This window comes from Pseudorca crassidens, chromosome 1 (genome assembly GCF_039906515.1).
Source record: "Pseudorca crassidens isolate mPseCra1 chromosome 1, mPseCra1.hap1, whole genome shotgun sequence".
NCBI classification, from domain to species: Eukaryota; Metazoa; Chordata; class Mammalia; order Artiodactyla; family Delphinidae; genus Pseudorca; species Pseudorca crassidens.
In genome coordinates, this window is record NC_090296.1 from 187,590,792 (window position 1) to 187,617,695 (window position 26,904).

The window sequence follows — 26,904 nt, forward strand, 5'->3', positions numbered from 1 at the left end:
AAATGAGGCAGCAAAACAGAACAGAATGAACAGTTCAATGAATTCTAACCAGTGTAGACATCCATAAAATCACCACCACACAATCAAGGTACAGAACATTTCTATCACCCCAAGCCCCTTGATGCTTCTTCGCGATCGATCAAAGCCCTGCCCAGGCCCAGGCAACCGCTGATGTGCTCTCTATCACTATAGGTTAGTTTACTCAGTTCTGGAATTTTAAAAAAGTAGAGTCATACATTACGTACTCTGCCAAGTCTGGATTCTTTTCCTCAACGTTCTGAGATTCATTCATGTTGCTGAGTACATCAATAATTCATTCTTTTTAAATGTGAGTAGTATTCCATTACATGGACATACCATAATCTGTTTTCCATTCACCTCTTAATGGGTATTTGGGCTGTTGCAAATTTGGGGATATTATGAATAGAGCTGTTATGAACATTCACATACAAGTCTTTTTGTGGACACTGTTTTCATGTCCTTTGGGTAAATACCTAGGAGTGGGTCACACGATAAACATATGTTTAACTTTCTGAAACAGCCAACATGTTTTCTTAAGTGGCTGTGTCATTTTACGTCCCTATCAGCAGAATGTGAGTAAGAGGTCATTTGCGCCACATATTCAACAACCCTTAGTATTTTTTATCTTCTTAATTTTAGCCATTCCAATGGGAGCATAGCAGTAGCTCATTGTATTGATAGTTTTAATTTGCATTTTTTTCCCTGATGACAGTACTAGTGAATATCTTTTCATGTGCTTATATGTAATTCATATATCTTCTTTTATGGAGTTCACTTCTGCCCATATTTAAAGTTAGGTTGTCTTATTATTATTGAGTTTGAAGACTTCTTTATAATATATTCTGGAAGCAAGTCCTTGATCAGATACATATTTTGCAAATATTTTCTCACCATCCGTGGTTTAACTTTTCATTTTCTTAATGGTATTTTACAAAGAGCAGAAGTTTTTAATTTGGATGAAGTCCGACATAATTCTTTTTCCTTCTCCGGTTAGTGATTTTTGTGTCCTGTCTCAGAAATATTTGTTTACCCCTCAAAGCCATGTATATTTTGTTCTTGGCTAGAAGTTTTATTGTCTTAGCATTTACATTTATATCAGTGATCTATTTGGGGTTAACTTTTCTGTGTGATGTAAAGATGGCGGTTCATTTTTGTTCCAGCACCACTTGAACTCACCCCACTGAATTCAAATGATCATATAGATATGGGTCTCCGAACTCTCCATTCTTTCATTGTTCTATATATCTGTCATTACACCATTCTATTCTGTCTTGATTTGAGTCAGTATTATAAACTAGTACTGTAAGTCCTCCAAACTTTGTTCTTTTTCATTATTGTTTTGGCTACTCTTTGTCTTTTGCATTTCCATATAAATTTTAGAAGCAGCTTGTCTATTTCTAACAAAAAAAAAATTTTTAACTGCTAGAATTTTAAATGGGATCGAATTGGATTCACACAGCAATTTGTAGTGAAGCCCCATCTTAATAATATTGAGTCTTCCAATCCATAAATACAGCATATCTCTCAATTTATTCAGGTTGTCTTTAAAATATTAAAATCATAATGCTATTATTTTCTATTTCATTTCCCAACTTTGTTGTTAGTATACAGAAATACACTGATTTTGTATATTAACCTTGTATTCTCGTCTGTAGTCTTCTAACCCACAACCTTGCAAAATTTACTTATTAGTTCTAGGATGTTTTCTTGGTAGATTCCTTACAATTTTCTGTGTGCACAATCATGTTGTCTGCAAATAAAGAGTTTTATTTCTTCCTTCTCTTTTTCTTTTTTTTTTTTTAGGTAATTTTATTTTATTTTTTTAAATTAATTTATTTTATTTATTTATTTTTGGCTGCACTGGGTTTTTGTTGCTGAGCGCGGGCTTTCTCTAGTTGCGGCGGGCGGGGGCAACTCTTCGTTGTGGTGCACGGGCTTCTCATTGCGGTGGCTTCTCTTGTTGCAGAGCACGGGCTCTAGGCACACGGGCTTCAGTAGTTGTGGCTCGCGGGCTCTAGAGCGCAGGCTCAGTAGTTGTGGCGCACGGGCTTAGCTGCTCCACAGCATGTGGGATCTTCCCGGACCAGGGCTCGAACCCGTGTACCCTGCATTGGCAGGCAGACTCTCAACCACTGCGCCACCAGGGAAGCCCTTCCTTCTCTTCTTCCTTCCTCCTTTTATTTCTTTTCTTGACTTCCCACACTTGTTAGGGCCTCCACTATGAGGCTGAATAGTGGTGAGAGCAGACACCCTTACCCTGTTCCTGCTCTTAGTATGAAGTGCTCAGTGTTTCAACAAGCGTGAGAGCTGTAGGCTTTTTCGTAGGTCCCCTTGATCAAACTGGGTTAAGTTTCCTTATAGTCCCACTTTTCTGAGAGTCTTTATGATGAACGTTATAAAGTTTATCAAATGCTTTTTCTGCATCTATTGAGATGATCATACAAATTTTCTCCTTCATTCCATTAATATATTAAATGGTTAATATGTTGTTATGTTAAAATGATAAACTAATCTTTCATTCCTGGGATAACTCCAACTTAATCATGATGTATTCTCTTTTTCATATATTTCTAGATTTGATTTGTTGACGTTCTGTTAAGGATTTTTACATCTACAACCATGAGGGTTATTGGTCTGAATTCCTGTTCTTATACTGGTTTTGCCTGGTTGTTACTAGGCTTATGCTGGCATCATAAAAAGAAGATGGGAAGTGTTCCCTCCACCGCTATTTTCTGAGCCTGTATAGAACTGGTATGATTTCTTCCTTAAGCATGTGATAGAATATGTCAATGCAGCCATCTGGATCTGAAGTCTTCTTGGTGGGGAGGTTTTTAATTCTAAATTCAATTTCTTTAACACATATGGCAGGGTTTTTTTGCTTTTTGTTTTTGTTTTGCAGTACGTGGGCCTCTCACTGTTGTGGCCTCTCCCGTTGCGCTCGGAGCACAGGCTCCAGACGCGCAGGCTCAGCGGCCATGGCTCACGGGCCCAGCCGCTCCGCGGCATGTGGGATCTTCCCAGACCTGGGCACGAACCCGCGTCCCCTGCATCGGCAGGCAGACTCTCAACCACTGCGCCACCAGGGAAGCCCCAGATTTTTTTTTTAGACCTCTCCTTGTGGCAGTTTTGGTAATTTGTATCTTTCAAGGTGTGATAGTGTGATTTATAATAAGAAATACATATTTGGGCTTCATCCCCATTTCTGGCACAGAGCCCCTAAAACCCTTGGAATTTCCTAAGTGAGGAGAGCAACCAGTGGTGTCTTTTGTTATGATAATTAGGTGACATCAGGAACACACCTGAGGACAGGGGCTGATTGCCAGGAGAACCAACCAACCAAGTGATGAGAGGGTCAGAACACTGAATCCCATCCCAACCTCAGGGGAGGAGAGAGAGGCTGGAGGTTGATTCCACCTCCAATGGCCAATGATTTAATCAATCATGCTGATGTAATGAAGCCTCCATAAAAACTGAAAAGGATGAGGTTCGAAAAGCTTCCAGGTTGGTGAACACATGGGGATTTGGGAAGAGTGGAGCACCTGGAGAGGTTGTGGAAGCTCCACACCTTTTCCCCACACCCCGCCCTACGCATCCCTCCTATCTGGCTGTTCCTGTGTTATACTCTTTATTATAAAACCCGTGATCTAGTTAAGTAATGTTTCTCTGAGTTCTGTGAACCACTCTAGCAAATTAGTTGAACCCAAGGAAGGGGTCGTTGGAACCTCCAATCTACAGTCAGTAGGTTAGAAGCTCACGTGACAACCTAAACTTGCAACTGGACGCTGAAGTTGCGGGTGGTAGCGGGCGAGGGCGGGGGGGGGGGGGGGAGGGCAGTCTTGTGGGATTGAGCCCTTAACCTGTGGGATCTGACTCTATATTCCGGTAGACAGCATCAGAATTAAGTTGAACTGTAGGACACCCAGCTGCTATCGGAGAATTGCCTGGTGAGGGAAACCCCACCACCACCGCCCCTACCTAACATATGCACACACAACTCTGAATTGGTACTAGAATCCTTACGCAGAATTTGCCCATTTTGCCTAAGTTGTCAAATTTACTGGCATATAGTTATTCAGATATTCCCTTTTTTTTTTTTTTTTTTTTTGCGGTACGCGGGCCTCTCACTGTTGTGGCCTCTCCTGTCGCGGAGCACAGGCTCCGGACGCGCAGGCTCAGCGGCCATGGCTCACGTGCCCAGCCGCTCCGCGGCGTGTGGGATCCTCCCAGACCGGGGCACGAACCCGTGTCCCCTGCATCGGCAGGCGGACTCTCAACCACTGCGCCACCAGGGAAGCCCCAGATATTCCCTTTTTATCTTGTTAACGTCTGTAGGCTCTGAATGGTGCCCCCTCTTTTACTCCTGATATGGGCATTTTATGTCTTCCCTCTTCATTAATCCTACAGACTGATTTCTGAGGTTCAAAATCCTTTTCATAGACTACCAAAAGATCCCTGTCTTGTCTGCTGTCAATTCAAAGCCAACTGGAAAAGACATACATTTTTCCTGTCAAATATATGCTAAACACTTCACCGTAGTTTGCAGAAATCAAGCAGTATTCACTTTCTAAGCCATGCGTTTTGGGGTATCCTTATGCTTCCTGAATATGTGTATATTTTAGGCTTTATATATCTGCCTTTTTCCTAGAGATCCCACTTGATCCAAAAACAATGTTTCAGTAACTTATTTGAAAGTGAGAGTTAGATAAAAAGATTATGGTGGTCAAATAAAAGGACAGCCAAGAATGGCAGCAGTATCCAAGGATGAAACAGGGAAAAATGATTCTTCTTCCAAGGTCCTCTCCTAAACTGAAGAGAATTTGCATTCGCCCTTGGTCTAGAGCAGATGCACTTCTAGTAGCCATAAACTACGAAGCTCTGTCGATATCCTAAGGTAGGGATTGTAGTGTGGCTCATACACCCCCAAGAAAGATGTCAGCGGTACCTAGTCTCTCCCACTAAGTCTACAGTGTAACTGTTCCTACTAAGATGATTTTTAATCAATTGCCCATTTTGCTAAGGCATCATCGTGCTTTTAGGTAGCAAAGGCTAGTGAGAGTCAGAAATCAACACAGCTAAACAAACAAACAAATAACCCAATTTAAAAACGGGCAAAAGACGGGAACAGGCATTTCTACAAAGACTTACGAATGGTCAATAGGTATATGAAAAGGCGCTCAACCTCACTAATCAACAGAAAAATGCAAACCAAAACCACAAAGAGATTGCCTCACCGTCTTAGAATGGCTACTGTTAATACAAAAGATAACAAGCGTTAGTGAGGGTGTGGAGAAAGGAAACCCCCTGTACACACTGTGGGTGGGAATGTAAACTGGTGCAGCCATTATATGGAGGTTCCTCAAAAACTATCATACGATCCTGCTATCCCACTTTTGGGTGCTTATCCAAAGGAATTCAAATCAGGATCTTGAAGAGAACATTATTCAGCCTTAAAAAAAAAAAAGAAGAAAATCCCACCATTTGCAACAACATGGGTGGATCTTGAGGGCATTACGCTAAGTGAAATAAGCCAGATACAGAAAGACAAATCCTGAATGATCTCACTTATATGTGGAATCTAAAATAGTCAAACTCATAGAAGCAGAGAGTACATTGCCAGGGGTTGGGAAGTGGGGGAAATGGAGAGGTGATGGTCAAAGGGTACAGAGTTTCAGTTACGCAAGATAAATAAATTCTGGAAATTTACACTACAGCACAGTGCCTGTAGCTAACAATACTATGTAGTATACACAAAATCTGCTAAGGGGGCAGATCAGGTTAAGTAGGTTTTATGTACGTTACAGTAATAATAACAACAACAACAACAATAAAGAGAGTGGGAGGAAATTTGGGGAGGTAATGAATCTGTTTATGGCCTGTTTATGGTGAAGATAGTTTCATGGGTGTATACTTATCCACAAATTCACTGAGTTGTATATGTTAAATATATACAGCTTTTTACATGTCCATTGTACCTCAATATAGAAATTTTTTAAAAAAAGAAATGGGGCTTCCCTGGTGGCGCAGTGGTTAAGCATCTGCCTGCCAATGCAGGGGACATGGGTTCGTGCCCTGGTCTGGGAAGATGCCACATGCCACGGAGCAACTAAGCCCGTGAGCCACAACTACTAAGCCTGCGCGTCTGGAGCCTGTGCTCCGCAATGGAAGAGGCCGAGACAGTGAGAGGCCCACACGCCGCGATGAAGAGTGGCCCCCGCTCACCACAACTAGAGAAAGCCCTGGCACAGCAACGAAGACCCAACACAGCCAAAAATTAATTAATTTTAAAAAAAGAAAAAAAGAAATGAAGGCATCTAAAATATTCAAACTCTCAAGTATCTTTGCATCTAAGAACTATTACAACAGCAGTGCCTTTCAAGACACTACTCCTTGACCTCTGTTCTAACAGCTTTATTTCTAAGTCAATTAGAGAAGCTAGGATTTTCTAGTCACTCTCAGCTGCACTGTCTCTACTAAGAAAAAGAAAACACAAGAGAAATCTGTTCACTGCTGCTATTCCTTCTAGATCTACACCCACTTTTTAAGGTCTCCTGGCAAACAGCTTAAGGCATGGGGTCCAAACTAAACATCACTTCCTAGAAGAAAATGTCACTTCCCCATACTTGCAATTGCCCTCAAGGACATCAGTTTTCTCAAAAGCTTCTCTTAATCCCTAGAATTCAAATCATTCCCTTTTGAGATACCTGTCAACTTTGATGCTTTCTGCATCTGTTCACTGGTCTCACTCAGCTCTTTGTCAGTGACTTTGCTCCTTCTGCAACATCACTTTAAGAAACCCTGCTTCTTTTGCAGAATTGGCAGTTGGACACTGTAATTAGTTTACATTGTCTTTGCAGCATAGTATCCAATGCATCTCACAATCAGTGAGATTAAAAGATAAGATGGATTCAGTGAACAGATAGAGTAGCTGTTGCTGTTAAATGAAGAAGGGTGTGTAAAGTGAAATTATTTTGTTAATGATTAGTTTATTATTATTTATGTTAGAATGATTTTTGAAACCCTTCACAATGTATACTTAGGTAAAGATAGAATATATCTTTTTCTTTCACTGTAACTTTTCCTATTCTTGATAAAAGAGTTGGTATGAACAAATGATTACAAGATGCAAAAGAAACCATCCTAACAGCTATTTGCTTAAAGAAAATATGCCCTTCGAGAAATGACATGAAACAAATTACTTTTATAATAAATCTAAAAAGTAACAATAGCTTTGATATAACCAAGATCATAGTTCTATCACTTTAAAATATGTAACTTTTGATTAAAGTATAACATACATACAAAAAAGTGTAACACCTATTACTGTAGAATTTTAAAGTGCTCTTTCAACATAACATTTACTTTATTTGAAAAGAATATTATTTTGTTATATTAATGACATGTAGAGGGACTTCCCCGGTGGCACACTGGTTAAGAATCTGCCTGCCAATGCAGGGGACACGGGTTCAAGCCCTAGTCCGGGAAGATCCCATACGCCACGGAGCAACTAAGCCCGCGTGCCACAACTACTGAAGCCACACACCTCGAGCCTGTGATCCACGACAAGAGAAGCCACCGCAATGAGAAGCCCGCGCACCACAACAAAGAGTAGCCCCTGCTCGCCGCAACAGAGAAAGCCCGAGGGCAGCAAAGAAGACCCAATGCAGCCAAAAATTAATTAATTAATTAATTTTTAAAAAAGAAATACATTTAATTACAATTAGAAGAAAATAATTATAATTTTAAGCTTGAAAATTTCACTGATTTACAGTCATTTAAATTTTTTCCCCATATTTTTGCTTTTTCTTTACATTGATTTCAATTTGGTCAGAATAATTCTAAAACCAGGCTGCCATAAGAACCTAGACCTTGAATATCATTTTATTCTGCTGTTCTCAAATTCAGAAGATCACCAGGGGACTTTTTTAAAAGCTAAGGTTTTGGGGTCTCATCCCCCAGGATTCTGATTGGTTAACTTAATGGTGGGGACACAAATCTGTGGTTTGAAAGGCTGTCCAAGTGATTCTTAATGATCGTCCAGATTTGCCTGGTTTAAATTTCTACCAGGGCTTCCCTGGTCGCACAATGATTAAGAATCCACCTGCCAAAAAAAAAAAAAAAAAAAAAAGGAATCCACCTGCCAATGCAGGGGACTCGGTTTTGAGCCCTGGTCCAGGAAGATCCCACATGCCGCAGAGCAACTAAGCCCATGTGCCACAACTACTGAGCCTGCGCTCTAGAGCCCGCAAGCCACAACTACTGAGCCCACGCGCCTAGAGCCTGTGCTCTGCAACAAGAGAGGCCACCGCAATGAGGAGCCCGCGCACCACAACGAAGAGTAGCCCCCGCTTGCCACAACTAGAGAAAGCCTGCGTGCAGCAACGAAGACCCAACACAGCCAAAAATAAATTAATTTAAAAAATAAAATAAAATAATAAATTCCTACCAAAGGAGGAATCCTCTCTGGAGTCCCCTAACTGAAGGTCATCCCACCTGTGCAAAGAACACATTCTATTCCGATTAACTTCTAATTTAACAAAAAATTTTCCTTGAATTCTGGAAATTGGCCCATCTGTCTATCTGCTGATCCTAGTTCTGCCTTTTACAGCCACACAAAATAAATCTAATCTCTCTTCCATATTACAATCCCTGAAGATATCTTTGCATAATGCTTTTTAAGAGTTTCTTTTCCTCCATTTATAAAATTGACATATATATGTGTGTGTATGTGTGTATATATATATACATATATATGTGTGTATATATACACACATATATATATCTCCCTTATGAGCAGAGAATGGTGTCTATAAAATAGTATTAAATGAAAAATAAGTAAACTGAAATGTTTTTAGTTTCCTAAAAGCATTATAATAAAGATCTGATTTAAACTGGGTGCCCAGAGTACTTCCTCCCCCTCACATTCACTAGGTATGTAATGTTTCCAGAAGCCAATATGTAAAACCCAAAGGAGAAAGTAGGTCTCACTGATCTAGTTGACACAAATTCTCTTAAATGCAGAATCTGTGTTTATTAGGAAGATACTGGGTATTAAAGATATCTAGATATCTTAAGGTTAAGAAAAAAAAAAAAGATGCCTGTGAATCCCCAAGATCACAGTAGCTAAGACATATCCAGAAGAAATGTAATCATAAATCTAGCTTTCTAGCTTCTGATATTTAAGGATATTCTCCATTCTAAGGAGGGAGAAAAATCAAAAGGGTCTCAAGAAAATAAGTCTTGTTAAGATCTATTAAAGATGAATGCAGTGAACCACAGTTCAAGTCGAGAGGCTATGTCTTCATTAGGTTATAAGAAGGAAAAAGAACTTGTGGGATTATAAACAGACTACTGCTCATAACTATGCCCGGTGTCTATTCAGAACAGAGATAAGCAACAAGGGGAAAAGGCAATAAGTAACCAAGTCTGAATCAAGAACACACCCAGTATCCAACAGAAGGAAGGTTCAACAGGAGCTGGTCTAAGGAAAAATAAAGAAATTCTTTAACTCGCCATTTGTTGATAATAACAATTTTTCTGGTCTGCCTAAAAATTTCCCTAAGATAAATGAATATTTCAGAAATATCAAATTTGGGTTTTAAATCTATTCCCTTATTCACAAATCTACATGGTGGAATTTTTTCCATATTAATAAATAACTAGAAAGTAGAGGACTTATCAAAAACAATTTCCATCACACTAAGTTTCTTAAACCTATAGTACAGTATATCCATTTGTCTTCAGATTCTCTTCGAGGCACAAAAGGCCATCTTCCAGATTTTGTTGTGAAATAAGCTATCTGCACAATACTCCGTTTTTTTAAAAATACGACAACTTAAACTAAAAAACTATTTTGGTAAAAGCAATCCAAAACTGAGCTTTTGAGTGAAGACATCTTCCTACTTCAAACCAACAGAACATATCGACGGCTCGTAATATTTTTAACATACTTAATTCCTTATGGTCAATTAAAATTAAATAAATACTAGGACAATCTAAGTCCAATAACCTTTCATTTTACTAATCTAATCACATCAACCAGAAAGAAAAACAAGTGCCTACCATATGGTCTTTCTGTAATAGAAAATAGCTGCATTCGACAACAGCATCTGTGCATCTACATCCAGCACTGCCCATACTTAAATCATCATGTTAAATATAATAAGATGACGGGTCCCCTCACAAAGCAAAGAACAAAAGAAACTGAGTATCACGTTTGTACCTGATTATGTGATCTGGTAATAGCTAAAGAAATGAGGAAGGAATTAGAGATTCTGTAAGCAAGGCACAAGGACTTCATAAAATGTTTCATTTGGAAGAAATGAATGCTACAAAACACTAACAATGCGTGGAGAACTCTTCTTAGACCTGGGTACTCATTTTGTTGATGGCTCTTATCTTGAGATGGGTTCCACTCAATACCTCCAAATCCAGAGTTCTGCTGCCGCTGCTCTTCATTCCAACAGGCTATACTTTTAACCCTAATTTGCAGGGTAAAGCTTTTGACATACAATGGTATTCTGCCATTTAGATTCAAGTATATGAAGGAACACACGTTTCAAATTAAATAACAGTGTTATGTTATACTGTACTATCGCTAGCCTGCAATGAATCCTCCACTGAAGAAAACATGTTTTTTAAAAACTGTTTAAGTACTGTTTTGAGTAACGCGTATCCTTTTCAAAAAGCGTCTAAGTATTATTTTAAGCAGCGTAGGTAGGTTTGCTAGAAACCTGATTTTCACAAGACTGGTAACATATTACCTATTTTTTAAACCTGTAAATGCTGTCTTTTTATTGTAACTTTGGAATTAAACAAAAAAAGAGAAAATACAAAAATAATATAATTCTGGTATTCTCCCCATCCAGAATTAACAACTGTTAACATTTTGCCATAGTCAATGTTGTGATCATTTTTTAACTTACAGTGAAATATTCACGACATTAAAAAAATTTAAAACGTAAGGAAGATTCCTATACTGGCCAATTGTTTTAAGAAAGAAAACATCAGACATACAGTTGGCCCACTGTACCTAAAGGTACTGCACCTGTGCATTCAACCAATGAAGGATCAAAAAATTTGGAAAAAATTTTTCCCGAAAGTTCCAAAAAGCAAAACTTGAATTTGCTGCACACTAGCAACTATTTACATACCACTTACATTGTATCAGGTGTTATAAGTAATCAAGAGATGATTTAAAGTATAAGGGAGGATGTGTAAGGGTATATGCAAATACCACCCCATTTTACATAAGGGACTTGAGCATCTGAGGATTCTGGCATCCATTGGGTGGGAGTTCCTGGAACCAATCCCCTGTGGATCCTGAGGGATGACCCTATTACCTTTTCATAGTTTCACCACCAGTTTGATTCCCCTCCCTTAGTCTGTTCATTACCATTATCTCACCTTAGCACAAAGTACTTCATACATTTGTACTACACACTGCCTTGGTTACTGTTACTTGGTTACCAGCTTCCCAAAAGGTAAGAAAGATGCAAAGAAAACTGTGAACAGCCATCCCAATGGAAATGGAGGTCTAAAGAAGAACCTACAATTCACACTACACATCGTTATATAATCTAAACTACCTAGATGCAAACTCAAGAACATTTTGGAATGGAAATTTTCCTTAGGTCTTCCTTCCTTCATTCATTCATTCGAAAAAAATATCTGAGGGCCTACCACGTGCTAGACTCCCTTCCAGACACAAGAAATACCAGGTGAACAAAACAAACTGTACTCTTAACACTTACGTACATCATCTGTCCAAATCAATAAGCAAAATCAAATGGAGGAGCGCGTCAGATGGAGAGTAAGTGACAGGGAAAAAAATGAAGTGAGGAAGGAGGGCAGGGTGTGTCCTGGGGAGCAGGGGAGGGAAGATCCTCCCAGAAGGTGACTTCTAAGCAAATCTGGAGGAGACAAGGAAGCGGGCCCTGCAGACACCTGGGGGACAGTGTCCCAAGGAGATGGAACACAGCGGGAAGGCTCTGGGGCATGCTGGGCTCTTGTGTCCGCAGAAGCGGGGAGCGCCCAGGAGGTGAGCTCAGGGAGGAGACGGGAGGCTGTCCAGGGGTCTGCGGGCACTCCGAGAACTTCAGCCTTTCCTCCTGAAGGAGAGGAGAAGCCAGTAGAGGAGCCGAAGCAAAGCAGTGCCAGGACCTGACTCCTAAAGGGTCCACCGGGATGACTGTGGGGACAGACTGCAGGCTGGCAAGGGCTGAGCTGAGAGGCCGGTAGCCAGATTTGCAGGTGATGCACGAGAGAGAAAAAGAGGGATCAAAGGTCACTCCCAAGACTCCACCTGGGAGGGTGGGAATGCTCTTGCTTAAGAGGAGGGAGACTGTGGAAGGAGCAAACAGGGAAGCTGGGCGGGCGGGGGAAGGGGCTGTACAGAAGGAGGAATTTGGTTCGGGACGTGGCTTCTCCACAGGCGAGTGGAGGTTCTGAGTGGGCAGGTCAGCTAGATGTGGGCATCTGAATTCAAGGGAGAGGTCAGGGTGGAGAGACACACACGCACACAAATACATGTGTACATATGCATATATGTGAATGATCAGTTTACACCTGATATTTAAAACCATGAAACTGAGTCTGGAGAGGAGAAAAGAGGGTCAAATAGAGCCCTGAGGTATAGGAAGACTTAGTAGGTCAAGAGGCTGAGGAAACTTCCAAGGCTGAGAAGGAGGGGACAGTGAGGCAGGAGGACCATCAAGACGGTACAGTGTGCTGGGATCTAAATGAACGGTTAATAGAAAACTAAAGCCTTTCCCGCTATGTTTATTGGCTATTTTGGCATATATTTATTGAGCACCTACTATGCGCCACTCACTGTAGAGACAAACATGGTCCCTGTTTTCATGGGACTTGCAATCCAGGGGAATACAGATAAATAAACTAGTAAGTGCTCTTCCTGATAAAGTACAGGGAGGGTGTTTGAGGAGAAGGCAGCAGGGCCAATTAATCCAGTCTTGGAAGGTCAAGGAAAGCTTTCCTGAGTGATGTTGAAGAAAAGACCAGAATGATAGTAAAAATCAGCCAGGGAGGGGTGGAAGTGGAGGAGGGGAGAATGGAAGGAAGGCTGGGAGAAAACAGGATTTATAAGGACCTGAAGTAAAGAGAGAGACATTGTGATGCCCTTGGAGGGGGGCGGGGTGGTACTGACAATACAGGAAGTACAGAGAGAGGTCACAGATGCGATAGGAGAAGGGTGGGTCAGAAGTCCTCTCAGACTTCTCTCAGGAGTTTGAGCCTTATTCCAAAGGCAATGGGAAGCCAGAAAACTGTTTTAGGCCAGGGAATGCAATGATCAGCTTTCTATTTCAGGAGGAGCGCTCTGGTTACGGCAGATCGGAGAGCTGGAAGGGGGCAAGGCTGGGAGCCTGGGACGCGAGTTAGGAAGCCTGGTCCATGATTCATCGCTGAGATGCAGCTAATCTGAACTCAGGGAGTGGCAGTGGGATTCAGAATGTAGGACTTTGACAGGAGGAAGAAGGAGAGAGAGGGGTCAAGGACTGTAGCCTGGTTTTTAACTTGGACAGATAGGTACCTAGCAGTGCTACTCACTAAAAGAAGGAAGTCAGGGAGAGGGCAGGTTGGTGGTCAGGGCAGAGAATCTGTTGAGTTTGAAGAGCCTGTAGACTATCCAAAAAAACTGTATGGTAAATAGGCAATTGGCTATCTAGGTCTAGAGAGCAGCCATAAAATCTGAGATACAGTTGTAAATTAGGAATCACGGGCATGTAGATTAAAGCCCTGGGAGGATGTAAAATGAAACCTAGGGAGCGAGAAAAGAGTAGAGGAATGGAAAGGCCTGGCTCCTGTAAAAACCAACAAGAAAGAGGCAGCAGAGGAATAAGAAGCCTAAAGAGAGAGAGAGAAAGAGAGACAGATGGAGGGAGAGAACGCCTGAGAAGGAACAAGGAAGTCTGGGATAAAAGCAAAGTGTACAGTATTCCAGAAAGAAGAGCAAAAGTATGAATTTTTACGTGAATGAATTCACGCACAGAAAATGCCTTTATTATTTACACTGTTCCAAAATCAACAAATAGTTTTCATCAGCTTATAATACGTTTTAGTCACAGGATCATTTTAGCCTCGGTGAAGAAGCAAAACACAAAATGAACTAAGTTAATTAGCATGAGTAAATAGGTTTGTTCTAATAGTAGACAGTGAAAGTGCTAAACACGTGTACAATCCTGTGGACTAGAGATTAAAAATGAAATAAATGTTAGAAGTGGGAAGAATAATGTGGATTACAAAGCTTTGAAAAGAGAGAGAGAGAGAGAGCAAGTCGAACCATAAAGAAGAAACACTATATGATGTGAAAAGGGGTGAAAATACCACAGAGGATTCAGAGTCTATAAAAAGTGATTTTGTGAGCAAAGTTATGCAAGGCTAGGTGTCATAGATCAGCCTGTACACATGCGTGCACAACACACACACACACACACACAAAAAAAACACTTACCTGGCTCAGTGAGTGAAACCAATTTTCAAAAATACATATTTAGATGTGAAAGGGATATCATTTTGTGTGAACACAGCTATGCTATCCTTACTGTATAATGTCAAAATATATTTTACTGAAGTGTCACAATTCTTTATTTGAAGAGGACTGTTTGTTATTTGTTTGTTTTGGGCCCTTCCAATATAGTCTTGGGAGGTGGTGCCTACACTTACTCATATGGCAACACAATTAGATTCTAACAGTTAATATAAACAAGAAATTCCTGATGGTTTTTCATCAAAACAATAGACCTTATTCACAGCAGGTGGAATTAGCCAATTAGATAAGGCGTAAAACAGGGACTCCTTTAATTCACTACATTGATTTCTTCTGTGCTACAAAGTTAGTTTCGGCTAATACCATTAATATTAAGATATATACCATCGTTTCTTGGGTAGGAAAAGCACACACAAATTTATTATTCAAATACCCATTTAGGAACATAGCAATCGGTTTTTTGTTTGTTAGTTTTTTAGCTATTGGTTTTTAAAATTTTGAAAAGAATGTCAGTGCTACTCTAGAATGTAATTCTTCTAATAAAATTAAGCACAAAAATTAAGTGCAGTATTCAGAGACTTAAATATCTGTCAACCCAAAACTGATACCCGAAGTATTCCAGTGGCAACTCTTTTTATTACTAATAAATACTCCCAAGATTTAATGTGCCTCAGAAGCATCAGCAAGAGACAACTAAACAGAGCCAGTAAATACAAGTTACCCTCGCGCCTCACCCTGAGACTTTAAATGTTTTCTGACAGCATACAGCGCCTTTATTTCTATTTCCACACAGAATCTAAGCAAACTATCTGTCTATTCTTTAAAAAGCCAAGCAACACCACAGTTTATTACCGAACCCAACTACTGTATATAGTCTCTAAATGAGCAAAATACAGACAATACAGTGTTTTCTTGGATCCCAAACTAGAAATACTACGGCTATGCCAGCAGTAAGGTCCAAATGAAAGCAAATTTCACAGCCCTTAAAAAAAATACATAATTGTCATTGTTAATAAAAGCCAAGTTTGCAACTGGAAACACTGCCTTCTAGCCAAGGACAAGATGTGTCTATTATAAATTCTTGGTTTCTGGGATATCCCTTAAATGACCCAAAAAAAAAAAGTCAAATAACACTAGTTCTTGCAAATACAATGCAAATAGCATGCTAATTAAGGTACTCACAAGTCAATGACAAATAAGGCTTTAACACCACAGTACCTATCATTATGGAACTACAATACACATTAAGCAATCACTAAGCTGTAGGTAGGCCTTCCAAAAGGAGTTATTATGGTTCACCATGATCAGAGAATTGTGGTGTTATACTTAATCACGTTTTTACCTGCAAGCAGGTGTTTATAGGTGTCAAAAAGTAAAACACTGTTTCTAACTGTAAACCTATAGTTTAATAAACTGTACGGTAACGGCACACTGTACCTACCTCACTGATTTCTGCATAAACTTTCTAGTGCAGTATGAAGTAAGCTGCGTGAAGCAAGTTCCTCTGCCTGCTTTATGAACAAAAACTTAACTTCTGACTCATTTTTATTAAGATGCCAAAAATCACACACTGAGAACTAGACCCCATTTCAATGACCATGAAGTTAAAATGTAACACAAGCACAAAATAAACAATGAGAGTGACGGCTCATTGGGGGATGTTACTGTTATCTAAAGTAATCTTCAACCTTTCCTTAAAAATATAGGCAGCTCAAAAGCAAAATCTAAAGGAAAACAGTATTCAGTATGTTTAGCAAAAGCAAATTACAGAAACCATCAATAACAAAGTAAACACAAAGGAGCCATTATAGAATTAAACTCCAAACATAAGGAGGAAAAAAGATAGAGGCAACAGGGCATAGGGGTGCCACAGATCAATGGATTTTCTATTTCTCTCCTGCTTTGCTCAAAAAATTTCCAAAAGCCTGGTGTAAAATCTTCTTAGCCCTCCCAAAGATGTTGGTCTGAAGGCAGTCAACCCACCTGACAGCTCAGGCTGACACTCACAGGACTTTTGAGCAGTGAAAGGAAGGGAATAAATAAAAGAACAGGAAAGGCAAGACATTTTTAAGGGAGTTGGAATTACAGCTCCATTAAGCAGTCTTCCAAGGCTGTGCCTAAACTAAACTGTCCATGGGGAAAAGACTTGTTTCTCTACCCAAAGCAGATATCCACAGCAACAGCATCAGTGTCGGAGAGAGATGGTGGTCCAGGAGCAACAAGCGTTCCAGACAGATGCCCTCTCTCCACCTCCAGAGCAAACCTTGGATACACACTCGACAGGTACAAAGCACCCCCTAACCAGCCCAGCTCCAAAAATACTGGAGGATGGGAACTGTAGGAAAACAGAAGCTTGTAGTATTCCCAGCCACCTAAAAAGGGAGAATTCCGTGCCCTGAGATGACCAAGATGGGGACATTTCAAAGTAAGTAAGGAAAACGTCCTTGCAGAAGAATCACTGGAAGCTCCTCGAAACAAAAACGGCCAAGGCTTCATCTCCCTACCGGTCAAGCTGGGGCACTCCCACCATTCAGTCCAAAGCCCCCAAAACCTCTTCTTAGGCCCGGTGGCAACTGACCGCCCACATGCAGGACACCTCACAGACACAGGCCACTGCGGGCTACACCGCGATGCTGCCGCTCCGCTTACCTCACAGGCGGGGGACCCGCAGGTCTTGAGCTTGTTGTCACCATCTCCCTCCGGCAGACCAGTCCGACGTGTGGCCATCATTTCATTTCAAATTACAAAGAAGGGACCAACCCATGGGAGTCCACATTGGGGGGGAAATGCCACACCAGGCTCCTAGAAGGTGCAGTGCCGGTGAGACAATTAGAGCGCCAGGGAATGAAGGTTTTGATGAAGCGCCTTCGAAATGCCCTGATGATTATTTCTTCGGACTTCAACTGACTTCACCGTCTTCGTCCATTTCTCCAGACATAAAAAACAAAGAAGAGAGGTCTCCTCGGCGGCTAGAAAGCGGTCCCCTTCTTCCTAGCGCTCCTCCCAAGTCCAAGAGCAAGGCGAGCGCGTCGTGAAGACTCTCCCAAAGAGATCTTTCCTAGAAGAGGGAAAAGTTAAAGGGCATGAACTTTCTCCATACACTGACCTTAGGCTTGCTCACATGCCCACCCCAAGCTCGCCTTTCCAACACATGGAAAGATAATTCGGTCCATGCTGATGAAGTATGAAAGATGAAAGAACCTTCCCATACAAAAAGAGATAGAAAAAGGGGAAAAAATCCTATAAACCAGGGGGGGAGAAAAAAGCGAAACATCAGAACTGCACGGTGGTTGCCTCAAACATGCCCGGCCGTTGTGCAGCCGTCAAGAAAAACCGTTCCCTTTTCAAGTGCATTTTAATTCATGTATTTTCTGGGCAGACGAGAGGGAGTCTATGTTCTTCTGCATCACCCGGATAAGCAGACTTAAGGGAAGTTTGCTCCCCGCGGGACTAAAATGGGATAATCCTTTCTCAAAAGCCCTCCTTGCTCCCCGCCATCTCCCCAGCTCCCCAAAATAAAAACAAAAAGTCCTGCTCGGACGCGACCGGCGGCTCTGCCGGCGTCTCCAGGCGGCCTGGGGTACCCGGGGCGCCCGCCCTCCGCCCTCCGCCCCGGCCCGCCGGTGTCTCCGAGGAGGCGGCTGTTTTCCTTGGCCCGCGGCGGGGCTGGGCGGCGACGGCGCGGGGCCGGGTGGGGAGGTGCGCGCGGCGGCAGGAGGGACTCCCTCTCCGGGGCATTATTCCGGAGCTACAGAAATGAAGCCGCAGCCCCGGCCACTTTTAGTTGCCGCGCCCCAAACTACGCCTCGACACGGTCTTCCCCGTTCCCCGTGGCCACCTAGGGAGAAAAAAAAATAGGAAAAAGAAAACCACCACCCACCGACCACTATTTCCTCCGCCCCTTCCAGAGGCGGGTCGGGGATCTCGATCTCCCGGGAAGGGCGGCCCAAATATGTACTTTCCAAAACGAACGGGGACACCCGGGGGAAAGGCCCAAAGCGAGGGGGCTCACCCTGCGCGCCCCGCCTGGCCCGGCTTCCGAGGCGCGGCGCGAGCGGCGGCGGGGACGCGGGCCGGGCGCCGGGCCCAGCCGGTACGCGCTAGGCCGCAGGCTCGGTTAATATTCATGAGCGGACGGGAGCCGCCCCTCCTCCACGGCCGGCCGGCGGGACCCCGGCGCCCGCCGCCGGCCTTTGTGCCCTTCCCTCCTCCCGCCGGCCTTCCCTCGCTCCGCACACGCGGGCGCGGCCCCTCCGCCCCCGCCGGGCGCCCGCCGCCGCTCCCTCCGGCCCCGCGCCAGCGCCGGGGCGGGCTGGCCCGGGGTGGCGGGAAGGGAGGGAGCCAGCGGCGAGCCCGGCTCTCCCTCTCCACCCGCCCGCCGGCCCTGCGCCCCGTCGGCCGAGGCGGAAAATAAAGCAGACACGCACCGGAGAAAGCGCGGCGAGTAGATCCGCACCGAGCCGGCCGGCCACCGGACGGCGCGCCCCTCACGCCCGGCGCGCACTGGACCGAGCGGGAGGACGAGCCAGCGCTGTCCTCCGCCGCCGCCGCGCTCCGAGGCCGCCGCCGCGCTCCGAGGCCGCCGCCGCCCCCGGCCGGCCGCTCCCAGGCACCGCCGCGACCTGCCCCGGCCGGCCCCGGGCTCTCGGCCGCCGCGGGAGGGCGTGGGGCGGGGCGGCGGCCGCCGGACTCTCCCCTCGCCTCGCCGGGCCGGGCCGGGGCCGCGCTCGGGCGCCCGCGACCGCCAAGTGACAGAAGTGCCTGGTTCCGCTGCCGCGCCGAGCTGTTTCCCGGGGGCGGATTTCTCGCTTCTTCCTCCCTGGATCCACCTCCTCCCACTCCACCTCCTTCCCCTCCCCTCCCCAGGGGAGGCTCTGGGGTTGAATGTTTTCTGTCTTGAATAATATGGTCGCGGGAACCGACGCTGGAGAAGGGGGATTAGCCTGGGGCGGGGGCGGGGACGGGGGGTGCTCGCCAACCCCCCCAATGTGTGTCGGGACCTACAAACCCTCACCACCACCCCGAACACCTCCCCAAAAACCAGACACACAAAATCCTCCCCGCCTTCTCCAGTCTCCCGAGCGCAGAGCGGGAGCGGCCAGGAACCCGGGCTTCCACTGGGGAAGGGACTAGGTACTTGGCGTCAGGGCCGGGGAGGGGGTCGATCATACGGCTAGACTCGCAGAATTGGGTCCCAGACTGCGGGGGACACGCCCGGGTGAGTTTTTGACCCTTTTTGCAGTGGGAGGGGTGCGATGTGGGACTTCAAGGTAAGGGAGTGTCCTCTCACGCCCGACAGTAAGACAGCTTCTCATTTGGGGTGGGGGGGGGTTGGGGAGAGGTCGCAGCCAAGCGCTGTTCATTCAATTCTTTGCCCTTTTTACATCTTCAGGGCAGCTGAACAATTCGGCGCAGCTAGCGGAACTGAGGAAAGGTGGCTGCGCTTCTCCACACAGCAGGTCGCAGCAGCGCGGGGTCCTGGGCCCAACCGCGGCCCCTCCCCGCCCGATTCCGGGGCTTCGCCCCAGACCCCCGGCGGCTCGCTCCGCCCCGCCGCGCCTCACAACATCTCCCGCTGCAAATGGCCCAATCGGAAGACGCGACGAGAGAACTCCAGCCAATCAGGGGCAGCTGACTCAGGCGTCCCTCCACCCTTTGCCCGCCCCCAGTAGGAAAGCCACCGCCCCTCGGGCTCCCCTTCCCACCCCGCCCCCCTCCGGGGAGGTGTCTCACAGCTCCTGTCCTCGCCGGGCTGGAGTGGAGGACCCCGCCGCGGTGGCGGGGTTTGTCACCTAGTCACCCTCATCCTCGCCTCCTCCCAGACACACCCCTCCTCCCTTTCCCAGTCCTCCTGCTGGTGCTGTTGAGGGTCATTTTTATCTTCGTGCCGGCGGGGGACTGCCAGCTATTGTGTCTGATCAGCTGCCACCGCCCTCCTAAGGGGAAAAATAAAAGAACAAACCCGAGAAGCTTTGGGGTCTGCGTACCTTTTCCTTCCTTTCTTACCGCACTCTCCCCAGAAGATTTAGAGACACCTCCCCGCTCCACCCACCCCGGCCTCCACACCCAGCTCTCCGTCCGCTGCCTCGGGTCCTGTTTCTCGGTTGTTGGTGAGAAAAAAAACTAAAAACCACTCCCTGGGGCCTGAATACCTGTGCTGTAGTTTTTAGATCTGCCTAAGAGTGGAAGGTGCCGAACATCAGAATATACAACTAAATCCTCCGCCTCGATTAGGGGAACGACTCTGACTAGATCATTTTTATGTGGCCACGAAATTTGCATGTTCTTGACAGCCCCTGACAAAACTAGTCAGCCAATAACAAAGGAAAAAAAAAAAAAGAATAAAACAGAAGGAATTCCTGCCAGTCAGTCGGTAATTTACTGAATAGCCCACTGGGCTATCCAGTTCTGGATGCGATAGGGTAAATGAACTAGAAGTGAATAGAAATGCAGGGTTCAAGTAGTGTACCTCTAGTGGGCTTATAGAATATGTCCAGAAAGGAAAAACAATTTTAAGCACAAAACAGCTCCTTACAAATGCAAATGCACGTGCATGGCATCAACTGAGTACCTCACAGCTGAGGACGTCTAGGGTTAAGGTTTTTGTCATGGAAATTTTTATAAATGTTGATTTTGAAAAAGGCTTTCAGTTTGGTAAAGGAGACTACATGTTGGCCATGGAAGGAGATATGAAAAGGAGGTAAAACACATTTTAGGAATTGTGGGAAACTAATGTAACCTAGAAAGACATTTCTGTAAGAGGTAAAAGCAGAAGGACCAGGATTACAGTCTAGCTTCAACATTTACCGGGTGACCTAGGGTAAATTTTTACTTCTGTGTATAAGTACTAGAGCTATCAAGTAATAGTAGTGACTACAGTCTATAATAGCACTGCCTGCCTGCTGAGTATTCCAGAGCTTTACACACAATTTAATAAGACAGGTACACTGCACAGCCAGGATTCAAGCCCAGGGGGTAGGGTCCAGAGTCCATGCTTCTCTCCACACCACTATCCTACCTCTAACACAGTTTTTAATAACAACAACAGAAGCTAACATTTACTTAGCTTTTCCTCTACTGATCATTGTGCTTTGTGGGTAAATGATTTAATCCTACCTCTGGGATCGGTAAGATTACGGTGTTCGAAAACTTAGGATTGTTTTTAAGAACCATTATAACTTGCTGCCATATGTATCTTATGTGTATTAGGCTATCTGGATGCAGAAGAGCAAAAGCACATAACTGAGATTTGGGAAACCTGAACCCTAGTACTCTCCTGGGACCTCCAAGTATGACAGACCCTTCCCTCTCTTGCTGGGATGTTGAGAGCATCAAATAAGACAATAGATGTAAATATTATTCCTATTAAAGTATTATGATGAAGGAGGGGTTTGTCCTGTTTTTCCAACAGGAGCCCTATGCTTTTATAACATTTCATTGGTATTTATTAGGAACGTATTAACCCAGTGTAAAAAATTAGGTCTATTCCTTTCTAAGGCATGAGCAGTAACAATACTTTAATAGCTGCTTGAGCTCTCATTTAGATGCATTCTGAGTAGACCCAAGTGGATGCCCTCTAGGCATCTGGGAAGTGGCAGCCATCCCTCCTCATTCTCCGTTCCAAAGGCTGACGGTATAATTGGTGGAGGATGCAAATCAAAGCCTTGGCGTTGTCTTCAGCTGCCCGTCTTGGGTGTTTCACTCATTAACACCTCCACCAAAGGGAGGGCAGAAGAAAGGAAAACCAGCCAAACCTAACTCCTGTGGCTACTTGTTAACCATTCCAGGGAGAGATCTGGTGAAACAGTAGGTTTGGGGATCATTGTAAATGAAGAGATATGGAATTAACCGTGGGTTTCGCAGTTGATATCTTGGTAGTATTCTTTATCCCAAGTATCGTGGATAAGCAAGAGCTCACAGTAATTCTAGCTTTGTTTACTCTGAAAGGCTGATATTTTCCTCTTTTGAGCATAGCTAATAAATGTATGGATTTCTTAGAATCTAACTTCTGAGAGATTTCCTTGAAACAGTCTCAGAAATTACTACAGCTATATTAGTAACAACTATAAGACAACCTTGCACACTATAATTCTTGCAATGTAGGCAAGACGTTCTTAAAGGTGGGAACTATAACCTTAAAATGTTCAGTTTTGACTTTGTTAATGACACAGTAATATTGTTTTGGTGAACCATCATCAAGGAAATATGTCAAAGCCAGAAATAGAACCGAAATGCCCTAGCCCCTGGTCTAATGTCATTCTGTAATAATCTATGGATGATTTCTACTCTCAATATAGAAGTTGGCAATTCTAAGAGGCACAAGTGTTTGCCAGCGAATTCCACAGATGAAATGTGTAATTTGCGATGGAGCGTTTGCCAAACTATATGTCTGAGGCAGTTAAGACCAATGGCCCTCAGAGGAGTAAGGCTTTTCTTGGTTTTAGGACTATACTGTAGATTTCATTTCTTATTCATACAATAGTAAAAAGACACATTATCTACTAATATTTCTTTGAAAAAGACTTTCTTGTTGAATAACTACAGAAAACTCATCTCTCTGGCAAGGCATTAAACTATTGTAATCAAGGGAAGGGAGTGATTTTCTACAATAAATAATTTCTACGGAATTCCCTGGTGGTCCAGTGGTTAGGATTTGGCGCTTTCACTGTCAGGGGCCCAGATTCAATCCCTGGTCCAGGAACTAAGATCCTGCAAGATGCGCCATGGCCAATAATAATAATTTCTAAGATTCTTCTTCCTTCATCACCTCTTTTTTTTTTTTTGCGGTACGCGGGCCTCTCACTGCTGTGGCCTCTCCCGTCGCGGAGCACAGCTCCGGACGTGCAGGCTCAGCAGCCATGGCTCACGGGCCCAGCCGCTCCGCGGCATGTGGGATCTTCCCGGACCGGGACACAAACCCGTGTTCCCTGCATCGGCAGACGGACTCTCAACCACTGCGCCACCAGGGAAGCCCCATCACCTCTTTTTAATTAATAATGTAAACGATTTACTAATCTAATTCTCTGCATCTGCCAAATATATGATTTAATATTTCTGTCCACATGATTACTATCTTCGATTATTAATTTCTAATCTACAGGGTATTGATGCTGTTTTATTCCAAGTCTATAGTGCCTAGCAAGCACCACACACAATAGATACACTTGAATAATTTCTCTGCCCTCCACTTAACCTGGTCTTTCCTTTCTCTGGACTAGTACTCTGCTTGACTGTTTCTTTTTAGTTTGTTTGTTTGTTGCTATTAATTGGTTACTTGATCAGAAACAATTTTATATTATTATTTACCTGATTATTATCTCCTTTTCTATCTAAATTAGAAACTTCTCTAGGGCAGATTCCCAGGGCATTTAGTTCTTTTTCAGACCTCCATAATACCTACCACAGCTTTTACACATTTCACTGGAAAATTATTCAAGAAAAGAATGATGATTACATCACTATTACTGATAAATATTTATACCTCAAGAAATTCCTGGCTGTCCGACAGCTCTCTGGGTTGCTGGAAGATCTATGTATATGTCTGTGTGCATATGCCTAAAAGGGAAGGTGTAAATTACAAGAGGTGTCCACACAGAGGACACTTGATGTGGGCCTCAATTTCCAGAAATGCCACATTTTATCTCTTTACCTACCTCCACCTCTGGTGACTGAGCTGTTTTTTGGCCACGCTACCATGCCAAAAACATAGCACTTGCATTTTGGCAATAATTACAAAGCCCATAGTTTAACCGTAATTGTGGAGCAAACATTTTCTTCTGGGTTCAAATTGTTTTTCAGCACCAGCACCTCCATAATTAAAATTGAGTGGTTCGGTGTTCATATGCATCAGCATTATTAAGAGTTTATTTATATATTTTGAGAAAAAGAAAGAATAAAAATGTACACAGTTTTCTTTTATCCTAAGAATCGTGACTTCCATTTATAAGCATTCCAATTTTCCTTAAAAATATGAGGCCAGTTTTTTAAAGGTTTCCACCCACCCAACTAAATATGGGCTGGAACATCCTGTGAAAATACTGTGCAATCTGGGTAGAAACCCAGATTCAAACTGGAGAACTGAAATGTCCTCATCATCTTGGAATAGAACACTAAATTCCAACCATTCCAACTAGGAAATTGTGCTAGCAATTGATTTTGATATTACAGGCCTAAGCCAGAGCAACCAAATCTTTTTCATCAGAATGAAAAAAATATCTTAGCCTTCCCTTTCACCTTTACAAGGCAGAAGTAGGAGAGACATCAAAAGACCCCTCCACTCCTTGATTCATTGCCTGCATTCTCTTCTTTTTTTATTTATTTATTTTCTTTATTTTTTTGGCTGCGTCAGGTCTTAGTTGCAGCATGCGGGATCTTTCATTGCAGTGCGCGGGCTTCTCTCTAGTTGTGCCCTGAGGGTTTTCTCTCTCTAGTTGTGGCACGTAGTTTGTGGCATGTGGGCTCCCTCGTTGAGGCGCACAGGCTTAGTTGCCCTGCGGCATGTGGGATGCGGGATCTTAGTTCCCCGACCAGGGATCGAACCCACGTCCCCTGCATTAGAAGGCGGATTCTTTACCACTGGACCACCAGGGAAATCCTGACTGCATTCTCTTCTAATCCAAAAGTCAACTAACCAAGGGTTCTACCTTCAGATAGGAAAGGTTTGCAGGATAATATGTGGCAGTTCACATCTGGGCTTCAGTAGGATAGATGCAGGCTTGCATAACTTTTCTCCCAAAAGATTTTTTCAATTACGTTTTAACTTTTAAAAATTGCAACACAGAAAGAAAAAAGTAGATATTGCAACTAGGAGAGAGCCCAATCTTGTGTCACATCCTATGAACCCACCCTCTCGCCCTCTTCCAGCCTCCTACTGTGGCTCTTCATTGGCTGGATCCACTCAAAGATAATTCATTAGCTGTGTCTTTATATACATAGAAAATCTAGATAGCAAATCTGATCACAGATGGATGGAAAGAAAATAAAAGGATTGATGTAAACGTTTTAATTTGGAGAGGAAAAGGGGAAGATGAAATAAAGAAGCATATTATTCTAAAGTGAAAGAAAAGATGTATTATAGAAGACAACTCACCACAGTAAACAGAAGAAAACTAGAGACAAATGTTTTCCACCCAGTAAACAAGAAAAATAGAGACAAATGTTTTCCACCCTGAAGGAAATCAAATATGTCAAAAGTGAAATGACAAGATGGGACGTCCCTGGTGGCGCAGTGATTAAGAACCCGCCTGCCAATGCAGGAGACACAGGTTCGATCCCTGGTCCGGGAAGATCCCACATGCTGCGGAGCAACTAAGCCCATGCACCACAACTACTCAGCCTGCGTGCCACAGCTACTGAAACCCATGTGCCTAGAGCCCGTGCTCCACAACAAGAGAAGCCGCCGTGAAGAGAAGTCCGCGCAGCACAACAAAGAGTAGCCCCCACTCACCACAACTAGAGAAAGGCCATGTGCAGCAACAAAGACCCAATGCAGCCAAAAATAAATAAATAAATACATTTATTAAAAAAAAGTGAAATGACATGACAATGAATGAGATCTAAAAGGAGACGGGAAGAGCTAAGGGTAGATACTGAGAGGGAAAAAAAAGATCATACCACTGCAGAAGTAATAACTGAATTATAAGGAATAAGAAGAAACATCTGGCAGAAAATAGTGGGGTAGATTACAGGCTTTTAAAAAGCATTTCAAATACAAAGGAAAAGGACAAAGAGGTTAAAGTGATTAGACAGGAGATAAAAAATATGGAGGACAAGTAACCAAAATCCAATTTAGAGAAATTGATGCCTCTGACATAGAGTTTAGAACTAATGAAACTAGAAAAATTATTAAAAGATGTAAAATGTCCTCCTATATCTGTTCTCTCCTTCCATAAAAATAGTGTTTGAGCTGGCCACGTGGTGAATAAGCTAGACTTGATTTCACAGCCTTTCTTCTAACTAGGTGTGGCCCTAATACTAAATTTTAGGCAATGAAATGTGAGCAGGAATGGGTGTCTGCCACGCTGGAGGCCTTCCTTAAAAGACTGAACCTGTGCCTTCCTAACCCTTTTCCCCCTTCATGATGGCTGGAAAAAAGGATTCCCAGATTTAGCAAATAAAAGTAAAGAATGCCCCGTTCAGTTTGAATGTCAGATAAACGAAGAACACATTTTCAGTATATCTCAATTATTGTGTGAGATATACTTGTCCTAAAAAATTATTCATTGTTTATCTACAATTCAAATTGAACTGGGTGTCCTATATTTTATCTGGGAATCTTCCTTTAGATACTGAGAATGGGAGCATCTCCTTTGATCCAGAGATGGAAGTCACCTGTGGAAGATGCTAGAGACATTGCCACAGGCCTGAATTGCCTACTTCTG

General features: G+C 43.5%; 1 protein-coding gene and 1 long non-coding RNA gene across 9 annotated transcripts in view; one reads left to right on the plus strand and one right to left on the minus strand.

The window, feature by feature from the left end:
* The window catches only part of ARHGAP21 (Rho GTPase activating protein 21), a 168,371-nt gene that overhangs the window by 108,420 nt on the left and 33,047 nt on the right, over positions 1–26,904 (minus strand). The window contains exons 1-2 of one of the 8 annotated variants that reach the window (XM_067703324.1): positions 18,952–19,152; positions 17,174–17,582 (exon numbers count right to left, since the gene is read on the minus strand). Coding sequence is in view for 7 of the 8 variants with exons in the window: in XM_067703263.1 (XP_067559364.1) it covers positions 17,174–17,254 (81 nt within the window). In the remaining variant the exon portion in view is untranslated. Of the gene's footprint in view, positions 1–17,173; positions 17,583–18,404; positions 18,423–18,536; positions 18,655–18,951; positions 19,153–26,904 lie in introns of those variants that run through there. The other 7 variants (XM_067703263.1, XM_067703306.1, XM_067703299.1 and 4 more) reach the window with 7 other exon arrangements.
* Positions 19,137–20,493, plus strand: LOC137205315 (uncharacterized). Its single transcript, XR_010934093.1, has 2 exons — positions 19,137–19,742; positions 19,917–20,493. It is a non-coding gene; the product is annotated as an uncharacterized lncRNA (long non-coding RNA).